Source organism: Podarcis muralis, chromosome 9, assembly GCF_964188315.1.
Source record: "Podarcis muralis chromosome 9, rPodMur119.hap1.1, whole genome shotgun sequence".
Lineage (NCBI taxonomy): Eukaryota > Metazoa > Chordata > Lepidosauria > Squamata > Lacertidae > Podarcis > Podarcis muralis.
Genome location: NC_135663.1, coordinates 6,185,852 through 6,202,828, shown reverse-complemented (window position 1 = coordinate 6,202,828; position 16,977 = coordinate 6,185,852). Strand labels below are relative to the sequence as shown.

Below are 16,977 nucleotides of genomic sequence, written 5' to 3'. Positions count from 1 at the left end.
TGGGTGTCCGCACTGAGAGTTCTCCTCACTCAAATGCAGCCTTCTGAGTAGCCACACTCTCTGTGTTGATTCACATCAACCACCCTTTCAAGGTAAACAACTCCTGCTTCATCTTCTTATGCCAGGGCATCGGGAGAGTGTCCTATTTAAGTCTCTGAAAAAGATCACTTGTGCAGGTAGAAAGACCTGCTCCCAACAGCATATTAGATAACTCAGATATGAACCTGGCTTAGCTGATTTTCCATGTATTTTCATTGCTAGGTTCAAAAAATACAAGCAAGCCGGGAGCCATTCCAACTCCTTTCATTTGTCTAATGGACGGACAGATGACATGGGTAAGTCTGTGCTTTCTTCTCCCACAACTGAAGCTAGAACCACAGTGTGGCAGTCCTGGCAACCCTCTTCCTTCTGTGGGGTATCCCAAATGAGAGGGATGTCATAGTCCTCACTGAATGTCACCTCAACAGTGTGTCCAAGGGATTGGATGGATCAGTTGCACAGCTGCCTTCTGGTCTTACAACTGCATACCGGTGGTTGGATTGTGGGAACTCCCATAGGCCAGTCCACTTGACTTCCTCCCAGCTCCAGAACAAGGCCCGGCCATTAAGCTCCCCCTCCTCCTAATGTTGGCCAGGGTTGCAGCACCCCAATTCCACCTAAATGTTGCTTTTCCCTTCACATGAATGAAGAATGATGTCCTAGGTCTGCTTCATGCCTCAGGTCATCTACCAGCTAGCTGCCCTATTTCTATGCAGTTCAACTAGGGTGTGGCAGATTGTCGAGCTTTTGCTGCTAAAATAATCCATTGCAGAAAATGGCTCTGTTTTGGGGGGCGGGGGCGGTGAATCTGATACAACTTGTTGAAGCAGCTGCATCTCCCTGTCTTCTCTTCTTATTCTTGTACCGGCTAGCGGCACAACGCCTCGGCAGTGAGGCAAATTGAACGAGTGTCTCTGTGCCTGAGCCGTTTCCACGGGGATGTTCAGAGCTCTTGGTTGTCCCAGGCGCAGCACTGCTACTTTCCCCCCACTTGGACTGATTCATTTCCTTGGGAGTGGGCGGAAAGTAAGGACATTTAGTTGTGGAAGACAGAGGGATGGGGGGCTAACCTTTCCCCATCCCTATCTGCATGGCCACAACCTGCAGGGGTTGTTGCTCATGCTAGAGTGTGATGGATTTCTGGGAACTGACGTGTGTGTGTGTGTGTGTGTGTGTGTGTGTGTGTGTGTGTGTGTGCTTGTCTGTGCATATAACCCAAGTTGTAGTCTCTTGAGTGCCCTTTGCCTAGTGCATCAAAAACAAGCGGACTCCCCTTCTGTTGCAGAGCCCCAGAGCATGCCATTGCTTGCCAGGTCTCCCAGCACCAACAGAAAGTACCCACCACTGCCTGTGGATAAACTGGAGGAGGAGATTAACCGGCGAATGGCAGATGACAACAAACTTTTCCGCGAAGAGTTCAATGTGAGTCCTTTGCTAGTTTGTTTTTTCCTCCCTCTCAGCCCACTCCTTTCATACCTGCTGAGTTCTGGGGTTGGGCAGAAAAAAGAAAAGAAAAGGATTGTTTGCTAAAATTGAATGCCAGTTGTATGAAATCAAGGCCAGACCAGTCCAAGCTTGCTGCTCCCTACACCCCAGCTGTTAAGGAACTATCATTTCTCTGTTGAGCTCGAAAGCTAGCCATGTTTTGACATAGTGAGAATAACTGCAGTCACCCCGTTGTTTACCGGTGAAGGTTAACAGCTCCTGCTAAGCTGATTCTGAAAGCCATTTAGAAATGTGGCAGTGTGGGTTGTAGAATTTTGTTTGTTTTGATGCACAGAAATGCTTAAGGTTACTGCTTGTACTACAGAAGTCAAGAGTCGGATGGTGCACACAAAGCAATGAAATGCCCTTCTCTACCTTGCTGAAAGACTTCCCTCCCCTGTACCAATTGTACAGGACAAACCTGAGTAATGTTTTTATGTTTCTGGCTAGCATTTGAAAATCTAAGAGGTGGCAGGAATGGGTGTTGCCTCGTGCTCAAATGTCTGAGGCTCAGTCCCTGGTTCTCGGCTATGCCCCGCCTCCCAATCAGATATTTCTAGATCAGCAGGGCTGTTAGCTTGCCCTTACTTGACCCTGCCCTTACTTGGGCCCGTGTCCAGGCTCCTTCACGCCCTCTTCCTGTTTTCCTGGAGAAAATCAGTTCCCTGCATTATTGATTCAAACCAGAGTAGCATTTGGGAGCCGATTGTGACTCCAGTAAGATTTCCACGTCATCGCCACACTTCAATCACTGCTGGTTACATGCACAGCAAAGTGTAGCTATGCAAATGAGGAGATGCTGATAATGCACAGTTACAAGTGAGGTCACGTTAAGAGGGCCCCTGCTTTTGGGGTTCATTGCAATCATTGTCACTGGGAAAGTGTGAAAGAGGGGGCAAGAGGGGAAGGAAAGACACTGTGTGCAGTTATCAGACTTCCCCAACTGTTGCCTTTAATTCCAACCTGGTAAGGCTGGATCAATGTATGTTGTTGTTTCGTCATGTCCGACTCTTCATGACCCCATGGACCAGAGCACGCCAGGCACTCCTGTCTTCCACTGCCTCCCACAGATTGGTCAAACTCATGCTAGTAGCTTCGAGAACGCTGTCCCACCATCTCGTCCTCTGCCGTCCCCTTCTCCTTGTGCCCTCCATCTTTCCCAACATCAGGGTCTTTTCCAGGGAGTCTTCTCTTCTCACAAGGTGGCCAAAGTCTTGGAGCCTCAGCTTCAGGATCTGTCCTTCTAGTGAGCACTCAGGGCTGATTTCCTTCAGAATGGAGAGGTTTGATCTTCTTGCATTCCTTGGGACTCTCAAGAGTCTCCTCCAGCACCATAATTCAAAAGCATCAAGTCTTTGGCGATCAGCCTTCTTTATGGTCCAGCTCTCACTTCCATACATCACTACTGGGAAATCCATAGCTTTAACTATATGGACCTTTGTCGGCAAGGTGATGTCTCTAAATAGTGATAGAAGTAACTACTTGGCTGGGATTGCTTGGTTCAGTGATGTGATTATAAAAAAGTGCTTTTGGCAGCCCTCTCAGCATAAAAGTGTCCTATATCTTCCCCATTCTATCGTTGCCCCACCCTCTCCAAAAAAGAAACAAGAACAATTTGCAAACCTGAAAAGTAATTTAGGCCGTGAGTTAGTGACTGCTGTGATGCCCGTGGGAATTTCATGTCCGAACTAGGACTTGAACCTCGGTCTCCGTACCCACTCCAAGAATCGTGTTACATCTTCAGTGCCTCACAAGCTTCAAAGGAAATTTATGGGTTCAGATCATTCCCCTATAGATCAGGGGACGACATCCTACTGACATTCTGACCCCTGCACAACAATCCTTTGGGTGAAGATCTACTAGAGATCTGGATCTTTTCTCCTTCATAGTTTCACGTTCAGCTCATCTCCCCCTCCTCGCTTTTTGCTGCTCCAAAAAGGTTTTTCCTCTATCTAATTTTCACTTTCCTAATTCACTTGCTGGGACGCGGGTGGCGCTGTGGGTAAAAGCCTCAGCGCCTAGGGCTTGCCGATCGAAAGGTCGGCGGTTCGAATCCCCGCGGCGGGGTGCGCTCCCGTTGCTTGGTCCCAGCGCCTGCCAACCTAGCAGTTCGAAAGCACCCCCGGGTGCAAGTAGATAAATAGGGACCGTTTACTAGCGGGAAGGTAAACAGCGTTTCCGTGTGCAGCTCTGGCTTGCCAGAGCAGCGATGTCACGCTGGCCACGTGACCCGGAAGTGTCTCCGGACAGCGCTGGCCCCCGGCCTCTTGAGTGAGATGGGCGCACAACCCTAGAGTCTGTCAAGACTGGCCCGTACGGGCAGGGGTACCTTTACCTTTAATTCACTTGCTACTTGTTATTTGGAGATCTGTCTCTTTCAAAAGGTTGTACCGGGGCCAGTCCATAGCAATTTAGCTCATGCAATCTGAGGTTTTACTGAAGGGGACTTTGCTGCCATCTTGTGTGCCAAGATAGCATGAAGTAACTACTTGCTTCTCTTAATCTGTCTGCAAAGAGTTGATAGGATTAGTTAAAATCCTGTAATGAAAGGGTGATCCCCCATTCATTAACCCATTAAACACTTTATTTGTACTGTAATTGTAGGCAGTCTGCTCACATGAGGTGTCTCCATCACTACAGTATAGCCTGCCTCCTAAACAGCACATTTGATCCTCTGTAGATAAAGTTAAATCACTCTTCATGGAGGCCTTGATGCTGGTCAAAAATTAACACATGGGACCACCAGACATTTTGTCCATTCCACAAATTACCAATCAGTAAACAGTGATTTATTTATTTATTTTAAAAAAATGAATTTATATACCACCTTATGCCTGGAGGTCTCAGGGTGGTGCACAGAACAAAATCAAAATATAAAACCACAATATATATAATAAAAATAAAAGCAACAACCCAATAGCACCCCCCCCCCAAAAAAAGAAAATACGTTTTAAAAGGGCATAGGATATAAATCAGATCAACCAGAGGCCTGGTTAAAAAAGAATGTTTTTGCCTGGCACCTAAAGGTACGTAGTGAAGGCACCAGGCGAACTTCCCTGGGGAGAGCATTCCACAGACTGGGAGCCACTGCAGAAAAGGCCATGTTCTCGTGTTGCCACCCTCTTAAGCTCTCAAGGAGGGGGCACACGAAGAAGGGCCTCAAAAGATGATCTCAGGGTCTGGGTAGGTTCATATGGAAAGAGGCGGTTCTTGAGGTATTGCAGTCCCGAGCCATTTCAGGCTTTATAGGTCAATACCAGCACTTTGAAGTATATTATATCAAATTTACCAAATATCAAGGCCCCAGGAGAGAATGGTATTTGCAGTGAAGTTTTTAAGAAGAAAAATACTGGTGGCTTCCAGTATTGTACCAGCTTTTTTATTATTTCAACCTAACAACTGGCAGGAATCAAAGTACAACTATCATCACCTGTTAAAGGGAGGGAGGGAGAGTTTGAATCTCTCCTTATTACAAACTAATTAGCCTGAGTAGCTAAACCTGAGGCCTGGACTATAAGTAACAGCATTTTCAGGAGAAAACAAGCTGATTCAGATATGAGTTCTCCACTCCTGGCAACTGTTTTGTGCCAAAGCATGTAATACACAACTATGCATCTCTTAGCAAAGGACGATTTGAACCTTTTGTAGATTTTAAAGTGGCCTTTGATGCCATTGAGCACAAACTGTTATGTATCATGCTAAATAGTACTAATATAGCTCAGCAATTACTCTATGGAGTTCAGGCACTTTTTACCATCTTTTCCCAACCGGTTCACTGCAGATGTTTTGAACTGTAACCTCCATCAGCCCCAGCCAGCTCTATACAAACATCTACCTTTCTAGGTCAGTCCCAAGCAGTGCAGAGTTTTGTGCTGGCATCCTTCCTTTTCAACTTTTTTTGCAAGAATGACATAGTCCAGGATTTGGGTGGGGACAAATTCTTTCCCCCTGAGTCTCCCTGTTATTGTGCACTGACAGTGTGGTCCTCTTCTTCAATGTACAACAGATCTTGGGAGGCTTTTAGCCAATTTAGAACCTTTGTCATAAGGCAAAAATAAAAATTATGAAGTAAAAAAGGGCAGCTTTTTAAAAAGGCCACAAAAAAATAAATGGCAAACGATGCCAGATGAGACAGAAGGCAAGTACAAAGTTAGACCTCTGGGAGGGAGAGATATGTTGTTGTTGTTGTTTAGTCGTTTAGTCGTGTCCGACTCTTCGTGACCCCATGGACCAGAGCACGCCAGGCACCTCTGTCCTCCACTACCTCCCGCAGTTTGGTCAAACTCATGCTGGTAACCTCGAAAACACTATCCAACCATCTCGTCCTCTGTCGCCCCCTTCTCCTTGTGCCCTCCATCTTTCCCAGCACCAGTGTCTTCTCCAGGGAGTCTTCTCTTCTCATGAGATGGCCAAAGTACTGGAGCCTCAGCTTCACGATCTGTCCTTCCAGTGAGCACTCAGGGCTGATTTCCTTTAGAATGGATGCGTTTGATCTTCTTGCAGTCCATGGGACTCTCAAGAGTCTTCTCCAGCACCATAATTCAAAAGCATCAATTCTTTGGTGATCAGCCTTCTTTATGGTCCAGCTCTCACTTCCATACATCACTACTGGGAAAACCAGTGGAAGTGATAGTATTCCAGCTGAACAGCCCAGGCAACAATTGGTGAGGTATGCACATTCTGGTGAACTTCCAAGGGAAGAGGTTGCCACTTACGGTATTTGGAATTACTGCAGTTTGGTAGCATTGGCTGTTTATCACTGCCCATTTCAGAGGATCAGAATAAAAAGCCACAGAGGCTGTGTATTGGGTGTGGATTGCTCCCTGTTGTTCAACAAAGGTACAGCATCTTCCTATTTCTACCCCATCCTCCCAGGCTCTCCCGGCGTGCCCTATCCAGGCCACATGTGAAGCTGCCTCCAAGGAAGAAAACAAGGAGAAGAACAGATACGTAAACATCTTGCCTTGTAAGTATTGCCCAAGATGTTCTCAGGTGGTTGGCTACCGTGGTGTTAAAGCCAATGATGCACACAGCTTCAGCGCCTGCACCTTTATAGCCAAACATTCTCTTTGAAAAAAGTCAGTCTAGTCATCTCTCACAAGGAAGAGCGAGAAAACCATCTGAGGAGAACAAAATCACAGACAGAGATCGATAACCCAAAGCCATGGCATGCAGCTACTACTGCCACCCATATAAAGGGTCTGTGCAAAAGAGAATCGATCCATCCTGTGCCCAGCATAGGCTTGCTTCAAATCGAGGCTCAAGTGAGCCTGATGAGACCCAGCAGAGCCATATATAGCTCTGGCTTTGCCCTGCACAGCTAACAGCTAACACTGTACGTTGCAGTGTGACACAGAACACTTCTTCTGCAGGTGGCCTTGTCTCTTGGTTTCATTGCAGTAAGCTCAAAAGAACCCAGGGGATCCAAATGCCCCCCCCCCCATGTTTGTCTTGTTTGTAGAGGTGCCTGCGCTTCCCAGTGGGTAGACACCCATAAAATGAGGGTGCTGAACTAGTAGTACTTTAGCCTGATGGCAGTCAACCTTTCTCCATCTGTTTCTTTCGCTATGCCAAAAATGATGGAGCGATTATTAGAGGGGAGGGAGGTTGCCTAGGAGAAGTGTTGCTTGTGGGTGTCAAGGGGAATAACAGAGGGGGTGGCGCAAACCAGGGGGAGAGGCAGAGCAGCAGAAGCAGTTCCTGTAACACAAGAATGAGAACAATAGCCATATATGGTAAAACGCATTCGTTTTGGAACCTGGAGGCAAAAGAACATTATTCCGAGAGTATGTTCGTTAAAAAGCACACCACACCACAAAGGACTTGTTTGAGGGGCAGAGCCTGTTGCTCTTCCTGCAGCTCCAGCAGTTGCTAGTAGATCCACATGGATGGCCCACCCTGGACCCAGGTCACTTGCAGACGAAAGAGGGACTTGCTCAGCTGAAGCCTGTTCCCTTGCAAGAAGCTGAGCATTCTCAGCCCTGACCCTATCCCAGAGGCAACTCTTTTCATGGGCCAAATGTCTTCCATACCAAGAAGCCGCTGGAATCACGGTCTGGAAGGAAGGCACACCACAGAAGAGCAGTGATTAAAGTAAGGGGAAATACCTGGAATGCAGCTGTGTTCTTTGCGGCCACGCATTCGCCTTCAGCTGCGCCACCAGGAAAAGCAAGCTGCCCGAGTAGCGACGGAATGATCAGATGAAAACCAGCCAAGTTTCATTTTGTGGGGCGCTAACTTTGATTGCAGTAGAAACTCTCTCTGCTTCTTGCATACATCCTATGGCAGATGTTGTTTCAATTTCCATCAGCCTCCACCAGCATAGCCAGTGGCCTGGGATGGTGCGATTTGTAGTCCAATGACACCTGGAGGGTCCTGTGTTGACTGTCTCCCCTCTACAACCTCCGCCCCACCTGTGACCAATCCAGAATTATCTTTGGCAAGTTCCCCCTGGTCCAGTGAGCGCCTGAAGAACTCATACCAGGCCCTGGCACTTCTTACCCCCTTGCGGTCATGTCCAAACTTGGTGGTCTGGAGAGAGGAATATTTTTCTCTGGAGATAAGAGGACAGTTTATCTTTCTGCTCCTCTTCGCCATCCACCCTAAGCACATGTCACTCCTTTGAGAGGAAGGGCAGGATATAAAATTGAACAAATAAATTATCAGGCGAGGCATACTTTTGGCACAGCTACAGCACTTCCTTCTTAAGCTGCATGCCATAAGGATTGCAAAGGAACAGCCCCCCACTTCCCTACTGCCGCACTCAGAAAATGTGGTAGTTAGCACTTTTCCTCTAAAGCCACATTTCCCAAATTTGGGTCTCCTGTTGTTTTTGGACTACAGTTCCCATCATCCCTGGCTTGCAGGACCAGTGGTCAGGGATGATGGGAATTGCAGTCCAAAACCAGCTGGACATTCAAGTTAGGGAAACCCTGCACAAATGCAGCTGGAGGCAGCGGTGTGAGACAAGCAATGTGAAGCAAATGTTTTATTATTCCCCTTACATGGTTCCTTCAAATGGGTTATATAATGTGTAACCCTGCACAGGTCAGGAGTGTCAGCTTCTTCTTACCCTCTGTCCCCCGCTCCAATTCAAAACCACTGCATTAAGGTTTTATCCTGTGTTGACAATAAACTTGGGCCGAAGTTTGTAATGAGTTGCCATTTCTCCAGCTTCCCTGTGCGCTGAGGGGAGGCCCGAATTCTCTCCTCTTGAAGGTTTCACTTCCTTCTGGCCGTATATAACCTTTCTGAAACCCCTACATTTTAAATGTCGCCCTGACACTTGTTTCTTTTAATGGGCCGCTTCTTACCTTCCTTCCTAGATGATCATTCCAGGGTTCATCTGACACCTCTCGAAGGGGTTCCAGACTCTGATTACATCAATGCCTCATTTATTAATGTAAGTATCTGCAAGGGAAATGAAGTAGAATGAGACTTCGTTATTTTAACGAGAATGCTAACCAGCTCCCATGCTTGCCTTGATAGCCGTGTTGCAGGTGATCTACAGTCATGTGCAGCTGCAATCGTGTAGGCAAAATTGGGTGGCTTCATGCTGCTCCCTACAGACACCAGGTTTCTAGTTCTCTGTAGCTCAAAAAGTGCACAGACAGTAAGTCAGATTCACCTGGCATTGCTGTCACACATCTTCCATTAATTTCCCTTGACCTTGCACAGGTTTCCTTCTCGAAAGGGCAGTTGTGCAGCAGTTATGATTTGTGGATCCTGCCCACTGCCATCTAAAAGTCTCCAAAGCAAGGAGCCTTCAAGTGCTGTGAACAGGGGTGGAGGACTGGATCCAGCCAGCTGGCTAGATTCTTACCTGCCCACCCTCCCTGCAAGCCAGTTTTGGCAGATGGGTGCAGCTGCCCACCTGTCAATTATCTGACATTACAAATGACATCAGGAAACCCATTTTTCCTTTGCCCATATGGTTTGAAAATCAAATGCCGCAGTCAAAGGCATAGCTCTTTGCAAGCCCCACAAATCAGCTGAATGGAGATGCCTGCGAGCCCCACTTTGGGCAGAGAGCCACATCTTTACCATGCCTGATGACGTTGGGTACAGGGTGGACGTGGCTTGGCCGAAGCACGAAGGAGCATCGGTGGGATGCAAACTTTATTGTAGTGCGTATGTTTTGTTTTCCTGCCCAAGCTCTGCCCTTCTGTTTTCCACCTCCCTCAAACCACTTTGTAAAAAAACCTTAATTATTTTAAATGAGCGCTACTTAAGATGCATTCTAATATGGAGGTGTGCAGTTCTTCCCTGGAGGGATGACTATTTTCCTGGTGCGGAACGTGGATTTTTGGAGGCTGTGGTGTCACCACAGTCCTGGCTGTATCCCCGCATCAGATGCTTTGCCTTCTGTTATAGCTTACTGAGAAAGCACATGGTTTGCTTGCAGAAGGAGCCATGCTGTTTGATCCCTGGTACCTGTAGTTAAAGATTAGAGATAAGAAGGCTGGGAATCTTGGAGAACTGTTATATACCAATCAGAGTAGGCAGTGTATAGCTAGATGTGCTAGTGGTTTCTGCATACAGCAGCTCCTTAAAGAGGTGCGGTGTTTTGTTTTTGCAATGTTGGTAGATGCATAATCTCTACTTCAGTTCCTTGATTTTCTGTCTCTCTCTCGTCTCCCGCCTCTACTTTTGTATGCCCAAAGCACCCCTAACTTGTGCAGTCTCGATTGCACTTGTCAAGAAGACAGAAAAGTCAGGAGCAGAATCATTGCCTGGCATTTCTTGTTGGACCATTCTTCTTGCATTAACCCGAGCAGTAGCACACACAAATTAGCACAGGGATGCGGGTGGCAATGTGGTCTAAACCACAGAGCCTAGGGCTTGCTGATCAGAAGGTCAGCAGTTTGAATCCCTGCGACGGGGTGAGCTCCCATTGCTCTGTCCCAGTTCCTGCCAACCTAGCAGTTTGAAAGCACACCAGTGCAAGTAAATAAATAGGTACCACTGCGGCGGGAAGGTAAACGGCGTTTCCGTGTGCTCTGGTTTCCGTCACAGAGTCCCGTTGCGCCAGAAGCAGTTTAGTCATGCCAGCCACATGACGTGGAAAGCTGTCTGCACGCAAATGCCAGCTCCCTTGGCCTGAAAGTGAGATGAGCACTGCAACCCCATAGTTGCCTTTGACTGGACTTAACTGTCCAGGGGTCCTTTACCTTTACCGTTACCTTTACCTTTATTTTGCATTAACCAGATCACCACACATAAATTGTTCTGTGTTCAAGAGGGTTTTTTTTTTTTTTTGTGAGGGGTGGGGTGAGAATCGGGTGCACTGTGTTTAGATATCCGGCATGCTTCTGTCTGCCACCAGGATCAAGTCACACATCCACTTTTTTGTGTTTCCAGTAAAATGTTCCAAGGGAGAGAGAGCTCTGTCTTTGTGACTGCGCTACGTACTGTACATCTTTTCCCCTGGTAGTGATGAGTATTCTTCCCCTTCAGGCACCACACCAAAAACACGAAAAACAGATGCTTTTTGGTGCTGATGTAACACCCCCAACTGCTCTAACCCCTCTCGTTGGCCCTCATACAACTTATGTACAATACAAAATTGGCAAGGTAAAGAGCTCACTCTGTGTGGTGCCTGAGAAGATGCCAATGTTTTGGAAGACTTTGAAGTTGGCTCGCATGCCAGAGGCACAAATGAGCTACCTCTTTCTCTTGTTTTCTTTTCTTTTGGCAGGGGTACCAAGAGAAGAACAAGTTCATTGCGGCCCAAGGTAAGTCACACTTGCTTTCCTTTGGATTTCTGTCCCGTGATGACAAATGGCTGGGAGGCTTTATGCTGAGCAAAAAATATTTGCAGTGCATTAACGTTCTTCTGAGTTTCCAAGTTGGTTCCCGTGCCGCTCTGGCAGCCAGCCTTAGGAAGGATGCTCAGGGGAATATTGCCCTCATCAAATCAATCATGGGCACAGTGGGAAATTGAAACGATTAAATCATGTAAACATCAACCCATCTCTTCTGGTGCCTGGAAAGCTACAACTTAATCTACAGCTCATGTGGGTCAACCACTAGGGTTTCCCCTGTGAAGATTTGGCCCCCAGTATATTGTCAAAATGGACTCCTGTTTTCCAGGTGTCAGGTGTATTCTGGAATTGGAAAGATGGAAGGAGTCAGGTGCTGGGAAGGCTGTGCTGTTTGAAAGGGTAGCTAGTGGATTCTTAGTTGGATGAGCAAGTGCCTCTTTGCTGCCACCCCGTGGCAAAAGGCAGTAATTCAGTTGCATAAAGGTAAAGGTAAAGGTACCCCTGCCCGTACGGGCCAGTCTTGACAGACTCTGGGGTTGTGCGCCCATCTCACTTAAGAGGCCAGGGGCCAGCGCTGTCTGGAGACACTTCCGAGTCACGTGGCCAGCGTGACAAAGCTGCATCTGGCGAGCCAGCGCAGCACACGGAAACGCCGTTTACCTTCCCGCCAGTAAGCGGTCCCTATTTATCTACTTGCACCTGGGGGTGCTTTCGAACTGCTAGGTTGGCAGGTGCTGGGACAGAGCAACGGTAGCGCACCCCGCCGCGTTCAGTTGCATAACAACAGATAAAAAGGTAAAGGGACCCCTGACCATTAGGTCCAGTACATGGGGGCATCTTATAGACGGAAAAGTACGGTAGATGGGCTGTGCAAGTAGCAGAACACAAATCTCAGAGGCAGAAGGCACTGACCAGCCTCCACAGGGGTGACGTGGATTAAGGGGGACTGAAGGGGTGGGACTTGACCTGGAGCAACGCCACCATTATCGAGACAGCGTTCCTTTGTCGCTCTCTGTGAATACTGAATAAATTACGTGGTAAGAACTCCTTTCAGTTATCTGCCATTTGATTGCCACTCGGGGAGGGATTGTAATTACCTGAAGCCTTGACAGAGCCCTGACAATATGGAAGAATGATTATACCACTTAAAGGTCTTGTTAAACAAACACGCCTTGCTCCCACCCACCTGCAAGTACCTTCCTGTACCACTTTTCCCTTTTCCCTTCGGTCTGTTTAGGACCAAAAGAAGAAACTGTGAACGACTTCTGGAGGATGATTTGGGAGCAAAACACAGCAACAATTGTCATGGTGACCAACCTGAAAGAGAGGAAAGAGGCAAGTGGCTGCCGGAGGCTCTGTGGCAAGTGAAACGAGAGCCGCGTAAAAGCAAAATGTTTATGTGGAGGGCAGGTAATTAATAATTTCAAAATGCTGGTCCGTGTTTTCTTAAAAAATGTGTATTTCTCTCCAGTGCAAATGTGCTCAGTACTGGCCAGATCAGGGCTGCTGGACGTACGGAAATATCCGAGTGTCCGTGGAAGATGTGACGGTCTTAGTTGACTACACGGTGCGGAAATTCTGCATTCAGCAGGTATCTCATTTTGATCCCCTCTCTTCTCCCTTTTTATGTAAGTCTGTTGATTCCAGAATGCTGCACCTGGAGATCAGTAGGGTTGGTACCAGGTGAGAAACCAGCATCTAAGTTCTCTTCTGTATGGATGTTATTGTTCTTTTTGTATGAAAGGTGTTGTTGTTGTTGTTGTTGTTGTTGTTGTTGTTGTTGTTGTTGTTGTTGTTGTACACCTCTTCTCCCCCACCCCAAATACTGATGTGCCATAGCCCAAGCAAAAGTGGACCAACCTTGGAGAGATGTAGGCCTAGGCCTAGTTGGTGTGCCTGGTGTCAGATTATGATGGAGAATTTGCTTGCTCAGCAGAGAGGAGGCAACCTTTGGGCATGGAAGAGAAGGGAGCTCGCCACACTCCCCTCTCCCTTAGTTTAACCTGTCATTTCTGATCTCTACAGTAGGCTTTTACAGGTGATGAAAGGAAGGGATTCGGAGAGCTTGGTGTGACTCTAGATGCCTGACAATTAACCAATATGTCCAATCTGTTTCCCTACCCTTCCACCCAGGTAGGCGATGTCACCAATAAGAAGCCTCAGCGCCTGGTGACGCAATTCCACTTCACCAGCTGGCCTGACTTTGGGGTCCCTTTCACTCCCATTGGGATGCTGAAGTTCCTGAAAAAGGTGAAGACATGTAACCCCCAGTATGCAGGGGCCATTGTCGTACACTGCAGGTCAGTCTGGAGCTCATCAGTCCCTTCCTTCCTTCCTTCCTTCCTTCCTTCCTTCCTTCCTTCCTTCCTTCCTTCCTTCCTTCTGTTTAAAGGTAAAAGGTAAAGGTATCCCTGACCATTAAGTCCAGTTGTGGACAATTCTGGGGTTGCAGCGCCCATTTGTCCGCAGACAGCTTCCGGGTCATGTGGCCAGAATGACTAAGCCGCTTCTGGCGGACCAGAGCAGCTCACGGAAACGCTGTTTACTTTCCTGCCAGAGCGGTACCTATTTATCTACTTGCACCTTGACATGCTTTCGAACTGCTAGGTGGAACTGCTAGGTGGGAGCAGGGACCGAAAAGTGGGAGCTCACCCCATTGCAGGGATTCGAACCACCAACCTTCCGATCGGCAAGTCTTAGGCTCTGTGGTTTAGACCACAGCGCCACCCACGTCCCCATGACCAGTGTTTAAATAGAGCACTGGTCCTGCTAGCTAGGGATGATGGGAGTTGTAGTCCAAAAACAGCTGGATGGGTCACCTGCACCTCCATGCGGGGATATTAAATTAAATCGATTACATTAAAATCATAGAGTTGGAAGGGACCCTGAGGATCATCTAGTCCAGTCCCCTGCAGTGCAGGAATCGTTTGCCCAATGTGGGGTTTGGATCAATAACCCTGAGATTAAGAGTCTCAAGCTCTAGTGACTGAGCAAAAATGGAATAAAGATTCCCACTCAAAAGCCACGCAGAAAGGGGAGGATCTGCAATAGGAACCCAAAAACCAGCGGAGACAAAGCCTGTCAGATATGTGATGGAAAGGAGTTAATCATATGAAGGTGGACAAACTGTCCCATAAGGCGCATGATGTGTCCCCCACCAGAGGTACTACCCCTTCCCTAACACAAGCATTAATAAATTTACTTTCTTTTCCCCCTTTTTTTATATGGGTATTGATTTATTCTATTTCCATACTGCTTTCCATTCAAATATTTCTCAAAGCAGCTTACAAACAGTAAAGAACAACAATATATTTGAACATCACAAGTACAGCATAATTCATAAAATATAATTAGAAAATAACCAGTAAAACAATTACAATCTACCAAACACTATTAGCAAACCAGCAACTAAAAAGAAGTGAAATATCACAATTACAGCTTTTCTTCTAGAACAAAATGTGCCAATATTGCATACGCTTGAGTACCCCTAGGGGGGGAAAGCACTGCTATGAAGCAATATTAACAAAATAACCAAAAAAAAAAAAAAGTTCATACGGAGACACACACACTTCCCCCTGCCCCCTATGACACATATAATCTTTCACACTATTCAGACCCTGAAAAAGCACTTGCACCAAACAGGGGAGTCCTGATCTAACAGAAATTTTAACTTACTAATCACTGAGTGATGTTCAGGGCAGTCACCAAGAGTACAATTAGATACTTACCTGGCAGGATAGACACCTTGATCAAGAAATGTACTTTCTCAGTCCACCATTAGCCCCCCAAAATTCTGATAGTTCAAGCCTTTTGACTTGTGGTTTTAGATGGTAGGATCAGGGAACTGCCCTTTTTGTTTTATCATAGAATTGTAGAGTTGGAAGGGGCCCTGAGAATCGTCTAGGAATGATTTGGGAATCATCTAAGAATGCAGGAATATGCAGCTGTCCCTTACGGGGATTGAACCTGCCACCTTGCCGTTATCCGCGCCATGCTCTAACCCAGTGTTTCCCAACCTTGTGCCTCCAGATGTTTTTGGCCTACAACTCCCATCATCCCTGACTAGCAAGACCAGTGGCAAGGGATGATGGGAATTGTAGGCCAAAAACAGCTGGAGGCACAAGGTTGGGAAACACTGCTCTAACCAACCGAGCCATCCAACCAAGCTGTCAGAAGGCACGTCTACCATTTCCGAATCTCCTCCCACAGGGAATCCCCTGCATGTACTGCTCATCTAGGGTGGCTAAGCAGACAGATGTTAGGCCCCTGAGATTCTTTGTTCTTTAATGAATCATCTTCTCTGCCTGTCACTTGCATGCTGTGATCTGGCATGTGTGGGTTGCTTGGCTGAAACCGCCTGCCAGGGCCGAATTCTCAAAGGAGACCTTTTTCCCTTCTCTTCTCCTCCACCCCCCCCCCCCCAGCGCTGGTGTGGGACGAACGGGGACTTTCATTGTCATTGATGCCATGCTGGACATGATGCTCACTGAGAGAAAGGTGGACGTTTACGGGTTCGTCAGCCGCATCCGGGCGCAGCGATGCCAGATGGTACAGACCGATGTAAGTCTCTTCTCCTGCAGGATAAGCTTCGTGCTATGTGGGCCAGATACTCTCCTTTGCATTTATTGCTTGTAAAAGAACCCAAAATATAACCGGCTGCTGTGTGTAAATGAGCAGGTAAGCAGACTTAATGATGTGACCCTGAGCTCTTCCTCAAATGTTTCAGCAGAACTCAGGCAGGACAAATCCCTGAGATTTCCTTCCTTCCCCCTGGAAAGAATAACGAAGCCTCTCTTTCCAAGCCTGTCTCTCTGGTCCTTTTTCTGCCTTTTGCCTGCTTAACAGGCAGGTCAGTCACCTTTGCCAGGGCTCCAAGATCACGACTGCATTGAAAGGGAGAGTCCCAACACTCAAATTCACACTTTCACAGTCTGCCCCTGATAAGGAACTTAGTTTGTGCCTTCCAAGGACATAATATAGTTTGCTCCTCATGCCTCTCCCTGCTATGCAATGCAGGATTGCACCTTCATTCCATCTGCCACCTGCTGCCTCCTCTTCATAACTAAGAATGTAAGAAGGCATCGACTTCTGTTACAACTGCTATTTATTACAACCAGTGCTGCTTCTGCTCTGCTGCAGTTCTGTTTCAACCAAATTATTATTATTAATAATAATTACACCACTCTGGGCAGCTTCCAACACATAGAAAAACTTCCTATGCTGTTTGCCTTTCTGTCCACTGTTTAGCATGAGCTACGAAGCTATTTACATAACTAACTTTCTCTTCAATTTAAAGGTAGCATCATAACAAAGTTTTAAAAAGTCGTCCATTGCATATCATTTGTGGACTTAAAATAGCCAACCATAGCATTGCGAAGGAATAGTGACCATAACTTCTTGACTGATTTTCATTGCGGACCACAGACACACACACACACAAACAAACTGCAAGTTTCTTCTTCTTTTTCCTATTTGTTGGACTTCTGGCAATCCTATTCCGAACTTACCTGGGGGAAGCAGAGTGGCTGATCAGCAGAGCTTCCATTCTCAGCAAGGAGAGCTCTGGAACCAGCATACCTGGCAGGAAAACGTCACCATTCGCCTGACATTTTCCTGTTGGAAACTCTGGGGCATTTTCCTGTTGGAAACTCTGGGCTCTTTGGTAGGGAAGGGAAGGTGAACCAAGGAA

The 16,977-nt window shown here is 47.1% G+C and overlaps 1 protein-coding gene across 2 annotated transcripts in view; it reads left to right on the top strand.

Moving 5' to 3' along the window:
- The window catches only part of PTPRA (protein tyrosine phosphatase receptor type A), a 143,781-nt gene that overhangs the window by 109,275 nt on the left and 17,529 nt on the right, over window positions 1-16,977 (top strand). For both annotated transcript variants that reach the window (XM_028744157.2, XM_028744156.2), the window contains 9 exons: window positions 262-335; window positions 1,325-1,461; window positions 6,400-6,490; window positions 8,850-8,926; window positions 11,222-11,258; window positions 12,526-12,623; window positions 12,760-12,879; window positions 13,422-13,588; window positions 15,713-15,848. In XM_028744157.2, coding sequence (XP_028599990.2) covers window positions 262-335; window positions 1,325-1,461; window positions 6,400-6,490; window positions 8,850-8,926; window positions 11,222-11,258; window positions 12,526-12,623; window positions 12,760-12,879; window positions 13,422-13,588; window positions 15,713-15,848 — 937 coding nt within the window. The remainder of the gene's footprint in view (window positions 1-261; window positions 336-1,324; window positions 1,462-6,399; window positions 6,491-8,849; window positions 8,927-11,221; window positions 11,259-12,525; window positions 12,624-12,759; window positions 12,880-13,421; window positions 13,589-15,712; window positions 15,849-16,977) is intronic.